Below are 14,848 nucleotides of genomic sequence, written 5' to 3'. Positions count from 1 at the left end.
GACATCAAGACATGAGACTTACACGACATAGACTCCACGCACTCTACTCCACCATAGCACAGGGATGGCAGCATATGATTTTTTATTTTTATTTTTTACTTTCTTCATTTCACCGTGGCTATGGCAGTATTGTTTACTGCTGAGAGCATCCGCCTATGAATGTGACATTGGATGAAAGTTACACCCATCTTGGGTTGCTGAACTCAGAGTGACTGAAGACAGAAAACTGTCTGAAGACATGTTCCTACACTTCTTTAAAAATCGAGCAAGATGTGTGCATCCCAACGACGTAAAATTACTTGTGTAGTGTGTACGCGTGACACCGATGCAGCACTTGTGCAAAACAGGGTGCTGACAGAGCCGGACTGGCTGTCCTCCCGCAGCTCTGCAACACCCGTTCCATTACCGGAAACAGCAGCGGAATTAAAAGCTGGTATCAGCAACGGATAACGGGAACGAAAATATAGCAGTAACGAAAATGGAAACTGTAACAAAAATACGTTCGTTATCCATCCCTGGTTATCGACCTGTATTAACTCCAAAGGAATACACGCATAAAAATTCGAGGCATTTTATTGCTTCTTTTGAGTTTCTTGAAAGTATTGTTTGTAGTAGGTGACTGTACCGTTAGGCACTGTGCACACCCAGGAACCATCATGACATACCGTTGAGGCGATCCTGGCGAGGGAGAGGTCCTGTGAATGATATACTACGCAAAGTGCACGCAAAGGCCGATTGGAGGCGAATGTGTGGTGACATTCTCCCATAATATCCCCAACTCCCCCCCCCCTCCAAGGGGGAATTCTCCATCAGTTGAGAACCCCTGCAAGAAGTTTCAAATAATATTAGTGAGAAGTGTGAGGTAGGTGTGTCCTGGAAATGCCTAATCCGGCAGGCAGTGATTTCACCAGGGGTGTGAGGTCCGCACCGGGTGACTCAACGAGAGGAGTGATGCGTACAGTGTGGTATGAAATGGGATCCATTATGGGGGTTACGCGGGTGTAGGAAAAAAGGTCCCCGGAGAAAATGTCCCCAACGCCGATTCATCGAATGCCGTTTCATAGAATCGGTGGCCGCCGCTTTTTCTTTTGGTGACGTATGAAATACGTAAAAGGCTCTCCTGACTTAACCATGGTCAGTCTCCCCAACGTGTGAAATACGTAAAAGGCTCTGCTGACCTAACCTTGGTCAGGCGTCGATGAAACGGCGTTCAGTGAAATGGGGGACACGATATTCATACAAACACGGGAAAAAGATGTACATTCTGCCTTGGATAACATGGACTGGTAATAGGTTTCGGATGACGCATGTCAAAGCTGGTCCACTAATTTCAGGATGACTCATGATGCTCTTTGTGGCAATGGCTAACACACCTCACGTGGCAGTGTCCTGCCGTTGAGATCTGGTTCAGCGGATAGAGCTAACAGCCAGAAGCGAACATACGTACGATCCGAGAGATAACGCTGAAGTAAACAGTTTAAAAATAATAATTCAAAAAATCCAAAGTTAAAAATGCGCGTTTAAATCTAAATCATGAAAATATGCATAGTGTCGAGTTCCTTGGTGCCGAAGTAGTGGTCGTTATAATACTCTGCTGCTCTTTTCTCTCTCTCGCTTTCTTCTTCAACCACTTGCTACATCTCTGCGGAACTCTTCTAGTCGGTCCCATGGGTTTGGACCAGAATCTCGATTTAAGCGTTCAAGTACAAGACCATGTCAACAATACAAAAATGACGTGAAAATTCGCGCTCTAATAATCACTGATTCGAGTTACGAGCGATAAGGTATAACTCCACGGGAGAGACTCCCGAGGGGACCTTTTCTCCGGGGGCGTTTTCTCCGGGGACCTTTTTTCCAGGGACCTTTTCTCCGGTTCCCGGGTTACGCGTATCTTATTGACTTCATTGCCAGTTAGTTAATACCACCACCCCCATTTCGCTCCGTTCACGCAACTTTTGAGCCTCGCCTTGTCTACTTCTTCGTGTGTTATCGTTCCCTCAAGCTCAAGGTATGCCTTCGTCGAACGCAACTTTAGTTAGAAAACACCGCCATTGCCATTAGAAAACCCTTTAGAAAACCCTTAGAAAACCCTTTGCCATTTTGAGACAAGGCGGGCGCGTCATTATTCTATACTGTACTCTCTACAAGATGGCGCTGGCGTTTCAACTCCGTGGTCATTTCTATTTAAAGCAGCACAAGATGGAGTGTAATTTGTTAAATTGCGAATTAAGATTTTTACGACATTTATCATTTGAAATAGCGACTGTTCTAGCTTTTCAATTTCCTATCGAGTCTTGCCGTTCGTTTGTTCTCTGTACAAGATGGCGACTTCCACTGGTGGGGCAGGTACGGAGATTTGTCATGAAATTTTTGATGTAGTCTTTAGTAGCTAGCCGCATCACCTGCAACTCACAATTGAGTACATGAAGTGGGACAGCACCAGCTAAACACTTATATTAACAAAAATTTAAGTACACGCATTGAATAGCCATTCTTCCTAAAGTTCCGCAGTACTCTCTTCAGGCAGCCATTTTTTTTTTTTTACAAGCAGTCATTCGCGGCGTTGTGACAGGGTTGAAAATACTTCATAACCTCTGCTAGTATAGTAATATTCGTTATGTGAATGCTGTGTTTGAAAAGTTGGAGGCTGCTGTTGAATCAGACTTACTGCTGATCATTCCCCTTCGTATCTTGTCCGGTTAGAAATCGAAGATGTCGATGCATGGTATCGCTTACTTGTAATGTCCGACCTCTTATTTAGTTTTTAACTTGCTAAGAGGCTTTGAGTGCGCTATCCAGGATTAGTTTGGAAGCTAGCACTTCAGTATAGCGTGCATATCATTACTGTTCTTTCGCTTGTTGACCTAATCTATGATGTTCTCAGTAACGTTATCGTGAACACCTCACGTAGTAGCTGTTTACATTGATAATCCAGTTATACTATTCGCTCAGTCTTTTATTGCTAGTGTTGTTGTATTGGATGTGTTCTTCACGTTTACCTTCGTACCTTTCACGTACATTATCACGTGCACCGTTAAATAGAAAACGACCTCACACTTCATTAATCGAATTTGTACTGACGTCTTGTGATCACCATATTGAAGCGGCATGAGTGAAACAGGATTATGCAAAGTTATCGTAAGGCAAGGGTATGGGTCCCTTACCTTTGATAAAATTGCAGCTGTTATACTTTAGGTTGGCAACAACAGTTGCTTTTTCTCTTCTTGCTACGCTGGCACAATGTCATTGGAACTGTATCTGTCTTCTGTAGTGAAGAGAACAGTATATCCTGTGTATTGGCTTTATATTTGTCAAGACTAGCGTGCGATTCATAATATAGGTAGGAGTTATCGCCTCAGGATATTACCTTGTTTTGCATTCAAGACCCTCTTCTTTTGTATTTTTGGTACGACAGTGATTTGTGCTTAGACAAACCTGTCGGCTGTATTTACTTGCATTAGCTTTACAAAGCGAGGCTGTGGTGGCATACTGAAAAACACTGAGGGATCAGCAGAGATGTCTGGGGAATATCCAGTGTTGGGTGACATTTTGAAACATTTTTAGAAGTTTCATGAACATGAAAGCAGATAGAAAAATAAGGAGTACACATATTGATGTATTGGTCCATGGTCCACTTGGTCCATGGCCAAATCCAGCCCAATAATGCTCTGCCCTAAAAGCACTTCTAAAGTTTTTGGACACCATAGGCTTTCGGTCCTCACTGTGAGACGACTCATTCTTCATTAACGATAAAAGCGCTAAAAGAGAAAGAAACATTTACTTGATACCCTTGTGCCATCTTTTTCAGTCTATGAGGTAAACCATGAACATATGGAGTAACCATAATTCTTTCCTTCTTTTTCAACTCTTGCTTATCTCTTGCACCTCTATGGAACTCTATGGGTGTCAAGTAAATGTTGTTTGTGGATACAACAGGAAATTATCAGGGTCGCCTGCGATGGTAAATAATGAAAAGAAGATACTGTAGAATGTTCAGTTGAGCATCAAGATCCGGATGAAAAATGTGCTTCGGGGGTAATTCATGAGGTTCCATTGAGCTGTGGAAAATGCTATATTGGGCAGATGCCTAAACACACATCTAAGGGAGCACCGCAACAACAAGAACAGTAGGCAAGGGAATCCCTTTTTGCATTCCAGAGATTGTGGATGCAATGGAATGTATAGCAAAACAACAGTAAAGGGGCCTTACAAAAAGCAAAGTGGGGGAGAGATATGGGAAGCCCTGGTGATTGGTAAAGGGGGTGACATGTGTTAGCACAGACAGTATCACACTATCGGAGAGAGAAAGGGAATTCTTGCTGCAGAGATGAAGATGTTTTGACAGTCCATTAAATTGTGGAAAGTAGTGCTCTATGTTGTGTCGTCTGTGTTTGTCTCTTTTAGTGCTTTTATTGTCACTGAAATGTACCATGAAGCCCAAATGGATGTTTTAGTGACTCATTATTCCATTTCCCACATTACCACCAGCAATGGAGCGATGAAACTCCCCAATCATCATCATAAAATAAAGCTGTTGTTTTTCATGTGACATAGGTGTGGTAGTTCCACGCAACTTCCGTCTGTTGGAAGAACTGGAGCAGGGCCAGAAAGGAGTTGGTGATGGAACAATCAGTTGGGGCCTCGAGGATGACAGCGACATGACGCTTACCCATTGGACGGGCATGATCATAGGACCTCCCAGGGTAGCGTCCCGTTCTGTTTCTATGCTTTTAGACACCGACTGGTATTGGCAGCTCAGTCTTACAACAGGTCAAGAGACATCAGCTGCCTACCATATTAAACTGGGTGATGTTTGTTGTCTCCAGTTGTTTGCCAACAGTGTGAGACCATACATAGAGTCTTGCTTAGTTAATGAGCCTTAAACATGCAACTGGGTGACCATTTGTTGTACCAAGCAGATGTCACTAGTGTGTGGTACATGCACTAGTGGTTTCTTGCAGTGATGAAGTAGAATGCTGCTGAAGAACACTGCACATTTCTCATTCAGGCTTAGTAAGTGACTTGTACCAGTTACTGACTCACGTTCTTTGCCATATAATCTAACTTTTTCATGTCCTGTGATGTCGCTAATTGTTGACATGGGATTCAGACTTTGTGCATACATCTTTGTTGACACAAAAGTGTGAAGCCTGCATGAAACATTACTGTGATGTCACAGGTTCTGCAGAGTACTCTTATCCAACAGTTTCTGATTTTTTGCCATAGAGTGACAGTGAAACAGCACAGTTGTGAACGGGTGAAACAGCTTCAGAGTAACTTGGTGTTTAAATACATGGTATGATCTTGTACCAGCAGTAAAGCAGCATTTTCGTGCAACATGTGACAACAAATGGAAATGAAAACACTGGCAGAAAAGACGTACAAAAGAGGTTCACAGGTTCAGAGAGGCACATGCTGACCTGTATTCTATAGCATGTGCCCTATGCATGGTTTCAAATGAGCAATATGAGCGAAGTCCAAACAATAATAGCCAGCAATGCTATCCTTGCATTACAAATGTAATGTTTACACAACAGGAATGTGGGAACTTGTATTATACAGGGTTATAACTAAGGTTTTTCGCTTTCGGCAATTATATTTTCCGAGGTATTACGAGGCAGGGCGAAGGTAGGCGACTAAGAGAAAGCATCCTGTTATCTCGCAATGTTATTAGCGAATTCAAACTTTCATCACTGTAATTTGGCTCTGTGCTCATTTTTTGCCACGTTTCATGAGGTTTCAAAAATTATAATCTCCGAAAACGATAAACCCTAGTTTTATAACTGCCAACTGGGGATGGACCAAAAATACAAATGTGACAAACTTCACTTGTTTGAGTTGAATCCCTTTTCCCCCAACAGCACATGGAAGGGCCAAAATACTAAAAAGTAAGCAGGTAGTTGCCGTGACATTCTCAGGAAAGTACATTATTGGGAAAAGTGCAATGGTGCAGGTGCACCATGCCACCAGTGGTGGATCCAGACCCCCTGTTTGGGGGAGGGGGCAGTTTCTTTGTCGAGGCACATAGGGGGGAGGGAAGAGAGGAAAATCCAATGTATAAACTGACGGGGGGGATGTATAAACTGACAAAAATGTACTCGTTGCGTTTGTCGTTTTTGTCTTGCATCATGTCAGTTAGTGAACATAAGCCCACTGTAATAACAGATGTTGTAGCACCAATATCTATCAAAGCAGCAACGATGTAGCCTTTGACGGATGCTGTAATGAGATTTTGAGGGGCGTAGAGAGGTGGTTCCTCTGATGCCAACTAATGTCTGTGTCAATGACAATGAATAACTGTGTCTGAGCATGAGAGAAAATGCCAGTTCTCGTATGAACTCAGGACTATAAATGTGTGGTCTCTAGTTAGGTATTCTAGACCATGGCTCGGGAACCTTTGCAATCCTAAGGACCACATTTCATCTCCCTCCTCGTCAATTTTTTTTTTTCAGGGGCCGCAGAACATATTTGAAACCACTTTAAAGTAAGTCTAAATTAGCCTGCCACAATTATTAAGTGGTCGAGCAAGCTGAAAATTCCTTTAACTATTACTTTTTAAACTTAATGTACTAAAAGCTCACCATGGCTTGTTGCATTCACAAAGTTACGGTAAGAGAGTACAACAAACACCTTTTGTTCAGGGAAGGGTAACAGACGTATTTTTGTTACTGTTTCCATTTTCGTTGCTGCTGTATTTTCGTTTCCGTTATCTGTTTCTGATACCAGCTTTTCAATTTCGTTTCCGTTACTGTTTCCGGTAATGGTACGGCTGTTACAGAGCTGCGGGAGGACAGTCCTTTTCTTTCTTTGATCTAATAAATACAGTCAAACTCCTTTATAGTCAACACCTTTTTAACGAAAATACCACTACAGCAAATTTTTTTGCTGTCCCGCTGGAGCCCTATAGGTCCAATAATGGACATCCTTTTTAACGAAAATACCTTTACTGCAAATTTTTTTTGCAGTCCCATGAGTTTCGTTGTAAAGGAGTTTGACTGTATAGCCTTCCTGTCCGCCTCTGTTAGTACCCTGTTTTGTCCAAGTGCTGCTGCAGTGTCACGCGTGCACACTATACACAAGTAATTTTACGTCATTGAGATGCGCACGTCTTGCATGTATTTTTAAAGAAATGTAGGAACATGTCTTCAGTCAGCCTTCTATCTTCAGTCACTCTGAGTGCAGCATCCCAAGATGGGCGTAACCTTCATCAAATATCGCATTCATAGGCAGACACTCTCAGTAGTAAAATGAAGAGTAAAAATCATCATCATCGTGCTATGGTGGAGTAGAGTGCGTGGAGTGGAGTTGTGTCTCATGTGTTGATGTCATAGAGTTAATGAGGACTGGGACAAGTAGGTGATCAAGGGATGCACCCTCGAGATCCAATATTGCGCTTTGTTTCCATGCTTTCGTGTAGTATTTAGAGCATTACAGGGAGTGGAGTCATCAAAATACCAAAATAAAACGAAAAGTCACTCAAATATCATCGCATAACAGGAATAGCCATTACCCGAATACAATACCAGACGATAATTTTCGTTTCCGGTAATGGAGGACCGTCTTATGCGTTTCCTTTATCGTTACCATCTCCAATTTCGGTAATATACCCCGTTACCATTACCGTTACCCTTCCCTGCTTTTGTTAACTTTCTTAACAGCGGGAAAGGCAACACAGAGCGCAGGCTTTTGCCCAAGGAATTCACTTGCTGTGCTGTGCCCTCTGCCAAGGCAGCCCAGTCTTGGGCAACCTCTCCTCAAGGCCATAAGCAACAACCCCAAAGCACCGGAAGTTTTGTTGCATGCTTGGTCTGCGCTGGGCTGCACCAGCAGCGCAACTGACCCTTGACCGACCCCTGTTCTAGACAATATGTGCAGCGTCCTTGCAAATACTACTACATGTGTAAATGATTTCTAGTTCCTAAGCATTGATAAGTACAGAGTTGGTTTGCACTACTATTTGCCAGTGTGTGGTGACAGGCATCACTAGAGGATCGTGGTCGAAAGCCCAGGATGGCAAGGGAAACAAGCATTGCACTTAAGCAGATGAGGACTAAGCAATCTGTTGGTTTTAATCTTGAAACCTACACTGTTCCTACACTACACTCCTTCACTCGTCTCATTTGAGTTCCATTATATGAGGCATTGGTGCACAGTACAATGACTCAGTGGACATTCTGTCTGTGAAAATGTGTGGTGCATGTGCGTGCATGATTAGTATTAGTTTGTCTTGCTAATATGCATTTCTGTTTTGTACAGACGCCATACGAGAATAGGATCTACAGCTTACGAGTGGAGTGCGGTTCCCAGTATCCAGGCGAACCACCAAATGTTAGGTTTATTTCCAAGATCAAAATGATGGGCGTCAATGAAAGCAACGGAACTGTGAGTCATATTGCACATGGAATGTTTATTTAGATGCACACGATTGACATGAGTGTGAGACCAGGCAAATAGTAGTGGTGGTTGTAGGAAGAAAAATATTTTGGCACCTTCATCTAATGACTAGATACTAAGTTCTATGACAAACTGATGCCATTTCCCGCTCATCAGTTTTTTTTTTTTTTTTTCAGTTATTCTATAGTAACATGTGCATAACAAATACCTGAAATCGCTTCACTGCTTCATTTAAAGAACCATTCACTGGGCAAGGTCTGAGCACCACATTGCTGTACACTTCTTGTCAATTGCTAGGAAAACTGGGTCATCTATGGCAATGTACATGATGAATAAGTAATGCATAGATGGTGTTTGATCACATTTAGTTTTGTGATTGATGTAAATAAATGATGCTCTGGACATGTTCCACAATAATCCCGTTGATGTTGCCTGGTGGGACGCTGACCTATTTTGTTTTTTGAAAGTTTCTAACATTCCATCTAAATTCTTGAATACAGTCTCTAGCTTCCCACCTGAATCTTTTGATATTATGCCTTGCTTTGCATCCAACATCTTCATTTCACAAAGTAGGCCATCTTGTGGAGCTGAATTAGATCTTGAACATGTAGAACCATAATTAACGTGCTACGACACAACAACTGTACATGTCTCCAATCCGTTGCGAGGGATCCAGATGTGTTGCATGTAAGGCTTGGCCTCGGACAGTTTTAGACAGCCTTAGCTTCAGACAACTCAATGCAAGATAGGCATGCCAGAATAGAACAGGAATTTGTATCCCAGCTCATCCTCGTCTTTCCTTAGCTTCCTTCATTGCTAATAATAAAATGTACAACAAACAATACTTGATCATAGGACGATGAGTATGGTCATGTGGTACACTATAGCCCACAACAGACTAAAAAAACAGTTTTAGTGGTATGCCTACGCTACCTTGCCTGCCTATGTCAGACGCTCACGGTGCAGCTAAAATGTGTCCTAATTAGGAAGGCGTCCAAGCTAGAGAATCGAGTGAAAAAAATAAACGAAAAGCATGTCATGTCACGTGCTCATTAAATTTAATACAGAAACACATGCCATATGGAACCATTTTTTAACTAAAAATGCTGTGATCTTGCTTTGGACCGTGCTTTGTATTGCATGTTCAACCAAGGCTCTGCCAAATTTCATCTTCAAATTCGTAACTTCACTAATACTTGTAAAGCTGACTGGTATTACCAAATGCTTCAGCTTTGTCCACATCGTGCTGCAGCAGATTCTCTGCATGTTCCTCCTGCCTGCCCAAAAATTTATTTCTCTTTTTCAAGCGTCAATTCCATAAGCTTTCCCTTCAGCATTGCAGTACAGGTTATAGGACATTATCTTGAGGGTGGTAACACCAAAACAGGATAAGGACTTGACAAGGGAGTACACTAATGTCCTCCTAAAAGATCTGTGGAATAGAGCACTGCACGGGCTCGGGGTTAGCCAAAAACCCGAGCCCGGCACGGGTAAAGCCTTCTTTTTGCGGGCCTGGCCTGGGCTCGGGTTTGACCATTGGCGGGCCTAGGTTGAGGTCGAGCCTGTGTTACCCTCTGTTAGTTAGCAACAGTCAAATTTTACATCCGGGCTGGGCCTAAAAATGTGACCCGTGCAGTGCTCTACTGCAGATTATCTTGGAGCGAAAAAACGTGAAGGTCATAAAAAGACTTACCAGTCTCTTCACCATAAAAAAAAACTAAAACAGAAAATCCTGGAGACATTTTTGTCCAACTTAGCACGGAAAACTGACATATGCAATTTGTTCCGCGTGCATTTTCAATAAGAGCATGCCGGTACAACATCTTGCATCCACAAAGTATGTTATATGAAAATATTGAGAAAAATTGTTGATCGTGAGGATTCTCACCAGGGGCCAATCATTCTTTAGTTTAAAACAGGGACGCAAACCAAAACGAATACAGTGCGATCCCGTTAATTCGAACTCTAAGGGGACCGAAGGTTTGTTCGAATAAAGCAGAGTTGGAAATAAAGAGAGACATTCTGAATCAGGGCTTCATGCATTGGCAGGGCATACTAGCTGTGTTGGAGTAATTTTTCACTAGGCCTTGCTGCACGCTCGCGGTCATGTGATGGCGGAAAAGAAGAGGTTAATTTTTTCGCTAAGATTTATTTACAGGCAAGCATCAAAACAGCACAGCCGAGACTTTATAAACATCATTTGCGATGTTAAGCCCAACCCAATCACGAACAGTATTATCGTCAACTTAATTCATGAAAATATCAAATTACCGTTTTCTTGGCTGTGTAGTCAACAGGAAGGGTCTTGATCCCCTTAAAAGAGCGAGGCTTTCTTGCTTTGCCGCCGACGAGTAAAGGGCATCATTCCGTGCCGGTCACGTTTGCGCACACCATTACGGTGAATTCGTTCCTTGCTCCTCTTTCTTCTGGCAGAAGTATTGCTTGTATGAGAAATGGACTTGAAAGTAATAAGTAAACTTAACATTTAATAAGTAAAGGTGTTACTGACACGCTAGCAGCACACAGCAGGCACTTTCTAGCCGATGCGTGGTCAGGCGCGACGTTCGAGCCTGGGTCTACTTGTGTGTTTCTATGTTGTCTGTTCCTTCACCGTACAACTTCACTGACCTGCTGCCTCATACGTGAATCCATTGTCTTTCCGCAAAACGGACCCATCGCAGCTTAAAACCGCCGTGAGGTGCTTCTCTACATCACCAATGCCGACCCGCATCGTCTGCTTGACGTTGGACGGCATGCTGCACTCAGGGCCAGTTCTCACTTCGCGACACCCGACGTGACGTAATGAGTGGGCGGCGGAAATAGACGCACATTTCTGGCATTGGGAGAGGAGAGACGTTGAGCCAAAAAAATTGCCATGCCGAACTTCTTTCACGACGTCGGCGTGAGCTGCCGAGAACGATATACTGGCAACCAATAAGGTGACATAGAAAGGCCACGCCTCCCAATTTTTCGTCTGCTTGTTTCAGCGGAAAGCCACTGTGGTGGAAACATGAAAATAGTGCGCTCTGACGGGGCGGCGGAAATGTGCCTCTACTTCCGCCGCCCGCTCACGACGTCTCATCGGGCGTCGCCAAGTGAGAACTGGCTCTCAAGTTGCACTTCCTATCCAGCAAGTGCAGGTCGGCTGCGCACTCGTGCAGAACTTGTGCTGCACCGTTACAAAATGAATACAAGAGTGCAGAGGGCACACACTGCACCGGAAAAACAAATACGACAGTGCTACACTGTCTGAACTGGTGTAGCGAGGGTAGCCAAATCGAAGAGACCTCTTGCAAACGATATCAGGCTGTTACATTACTATACTATAGTTCGTCCACTTGTAGGTAATGGTATAGATAGTGTTACCCATTTTTGTAGTGAAAATTTTCAAGGATAGGTAACACAAGTTTTTTGTTTCAGTTACCGCCTCCATTACTGGCCCATATTTGTTTCTGTTTCTGTTACCACTATTGTTTTCGTTTCTGTTCGGTTTCAGTTTTGGGGTACTGGCCCACCCTGCACTTTTTGCTTTCTTCTCTTTTTGGTTAGCTTTGAGAACAGTTAGCGTGAGACGGTGTTTCACCTAACGTGAACAAAAATCGTATTACAATATCTATTTGTCTGAACAGTATGGGGTCAATGCTATTTATCTCAGGGGAGATTTTGCCATTAGGGAGATTTTGCCATTACTTCTGAGTGCTTTTATCAAATTAAATTTGCATGAAATTGAATTTTTCCAGTTGATCTCCAAAATTTGCCAAGTCAACCTCACATTTTTTTATATTTTTTATACAGAAACAACAAGCCCATGTCGGATTTACCACACTGCATTGTAAAATACATTCCCTACTGCTTTGGTAATGGCTAAAATAAAATATGCAAAATTGTCGGCGGAGCTCAGTTCTCCATCAAATTAATGCAAGGTGCGGCCGAAGAAAAAGGGTGCTTGCTCCTTCGTATTTCCTTCTTGCTCCTCTTTCAGATAACATTGTGTTGCAACCATACTGCCGTTATCAGCAGAAGTTTGGATAAGGGAAAGTGAATGGGCAGGTACATGGCCCCCTCGCATCGCTTCTTTCGGAGATCTGAGTGCGGCCGGCAATTTGTTTTTTACCATTGTATTGTATGTATTGTATTGTATGCTATTACCATTGTATTAGTGAATGTATTGTCCAGTAGAATGGGGTAAATCTGGCATGCGCTTTGTTTCCGTAAAAAAAAAAAAGATGTGATGTTGGCTTGGCAAATTTCGGAGTTCAATTGGGAAAATTCAATTTCTTGTAAATTAAATTTGACAAAAGTGCTTCCCCTTCCCCTTCATTTACACTTGTACATGTTGCAATGCTACGATGGGACCATGGTGACTTTGAAAGGCAATGCTGGATCAAGAAGTGTGGCTGCTGTTGTTGATATGCCTCCCCTGGTGTGTAAACCTACACAGGTGGACAGACGCAGCCTTCCTGTGCTGAATCGCTGGCAGAGGAACTATTCCATCAAGACTGTACTGCAGGAATTGCGCAGGGCCATGACCCTCAAGGAGAACCAACGGCTGGGCCAGCCACCTGAAGGATCTGCCTTCTAGAAAATGCCTGCCGGCTTGGCTTTCCAGTGCTTATCTATGGGGCTTCTAAACCTACTTTGCCCAGCAGTTCACCTTTTGCCCCCCGAGCTGTTTCTGTTTGCTGCCCCCTTTGTTTTTGTTTTCTTTTTATAACAACCCTCAATGGTACAATACAGTGCTTCATAAATAATCAAGTGCCTCCTGGTTGTCTAATTGCCCATTTATTGCAGATATATATTCCATATATAGTATCTAGTGATATTGGTTGCTAGTGGCTACACATGCAACATCTTTCACAATCAGGGGTCAAGCTTTCATTGTTACAGAGGAAAAGACACAAGACACCTACAGGCACCTGTTGACTCTTCTACTCATATCGTTCAAAGGAGAAGTTGATAAGCACACATTCCGTGCTTTGAGCTAGCATCTTTTCTATTTTAGCTCAGGTACACCCCTATGAGTCAACTGATTTAAATGTGTAGTTGTTCACACTACTTCTTACTTGCCATGGACATGCAATCACTAACTTTGTATTGGCTACAGTGGTGGATCCAGCGGAGGTTGGTTGGGCAATACGCTACGACAGTAAGTCTCTGTGCATGAGGTGCAAAGGTTGGAGAAAGCATGTGACAAAGTGTCTGTCCAGTGAGGAGGCAGCAATAAGGGAGTATTTGCAGACGGGTCACAACACTATGGTGAAAAAGATGAAGCAACATGGTCCTCACGTGCAGTTGTTGTGGTACCTTATTTGAGAGCGATCCAATGAGACCATTTGACGTGCACGCAGGGAAAAGGAGAAGCTGAGGGGTTGTGTGAAAGGCTGACCTACTTGCGTAGCGTATCCCCCCTCTCCCACTACACGCTTCGAAAATGAGCAAGGTATGAAAGAAAGGGTTCAGACACGGTTCTCAACTACTCAAACAAAATAATGATATCATTCTGAATGGCAGTGAACTCTGAGCTTGCTAGGAAGTACTTCATGATAGGCAAGCCTGAGCGATGGGCAAGACACGTAAACAACACAACACGACGGCCCATCGCTCATGCTTGCCTATCATGGAGTTTATCCATCAGCTAGCGTGCATCTACGCCATTTTATCTAGGAAGTAGGGGTGTGCGAATATTCGAATTCTCGAATTCAAATCGAATATCAAACGCTCGAACTATTCGATTCGCGAACCGAATATCCAGTATTCGATTTTTCGAATATTCGACTATTCCGCGAATATGAACGACACAACCCGAAAGTGGGCTTCACCTGATGCTTCACCTGGTGAAGCCTCCTTTACAAAATTGCCCTTGCTGCAGGACCGACCCAGGTGGGACGGTGCTTAGTTTGAGATAACGTTATCCAAAGTTAGTTTTGTAGACATCGTCTGTGGAAGGGGCGGCGCCTCTCCCACATGCAGTTTAGCGGTGCCGACGAGGGACTTGATGACATGGGATTTGATGTCTGTGAGGTTAGGACTCTTGAATAATGACCACAGCCCACGAACAAGAAGGGTGTCTGAAAGATGTCCTTTGCATCTAAAATTTCAGTAGTGCAACTTCCTAGGGCGAGTGCAAAGAAACTAAAAGGCGTTCATGGCAAAGCTGAGGCAGAGTGCTAATTCGTTTGTTTCACAAATGGCCTGTGGTTGTCTGAAACAATTACAGCCTCATCCGTATAATATGCTACTGCCTGGCATAAAATTTTGAAATGAAGGTAACCACTCTAGTAAGTGTAGGCTCACCCGAAAAGCAGGAAGCACTCTCATGTAACATTAAAGAGTAGGGGCTTTAAACAGAAGAATTGCATGTCTTTCTTGTGACAGTTAATGCTAGAAAAATTACACTAAAGGCATGGGCTACGAAATGGAAACTTTTAGTGTGAAAGTCGCATGGGGGTAGTTT

General features: G+C 43.2%; 1 protein-coding gene across 2 annotated transcripts; it reads left to right on the top strand.

The window, feature by feature from the left end:
- The first annotated feature begins 2,241 nt into the window (after positions 1-2,241).
- LOC135378181 (ubiquitin-conjugating enzyme E2 variant 2-like) lies at positions 2,242-13,154 on the top strand. Of its 2 annotated transcripts, none has more exons than XM_064611111.1 (4): positions 2,242-2,346; positions 4,555-4,703; positions 8,257-8,382; positions 12,836-13,154. In XM_064611111.1, exons 1-4 carry the CDS (start codon positions 2,322-2,324, stop codon positions 12,974-12,976), a joined length of 441 nt encoding a protein of 146 aa, XP_064467181.1. In that variant the 5' UTR covers positions 2,242-2,321; the 3' UTR covers positions 12,977-13,154. The 2 variants fall into 2 exon arrangements, with proteins under 2 accessions (XP_064467181.1, XP_064467182.1); XM_064611112.1 differs by lacking the exon at positions 2,242-2,346 and adding an exon at positions 2,698-2,725.
- Positions 13,155-14,848: the final 1,694 nt, after the last annotated feature.

This window comes from Ornithodoros turicata, chromosome 1 (genome assembly GCF_037126465.1).
Source record: "Ornithodoros turicata isolate Travis chromosome 1, ASM3712646v1, whole genome shotgun sequence".
Classification (NCBI taxonomy): Eukaryota; Metazoa; Arthropoda; class Arachnida; order Ixodida; family Argasidae; genus Ornithodoros; species Ornithodoros turicata.
This window is presented reverse-complemented; position numbering and strand designations above follow the sequence as displayed.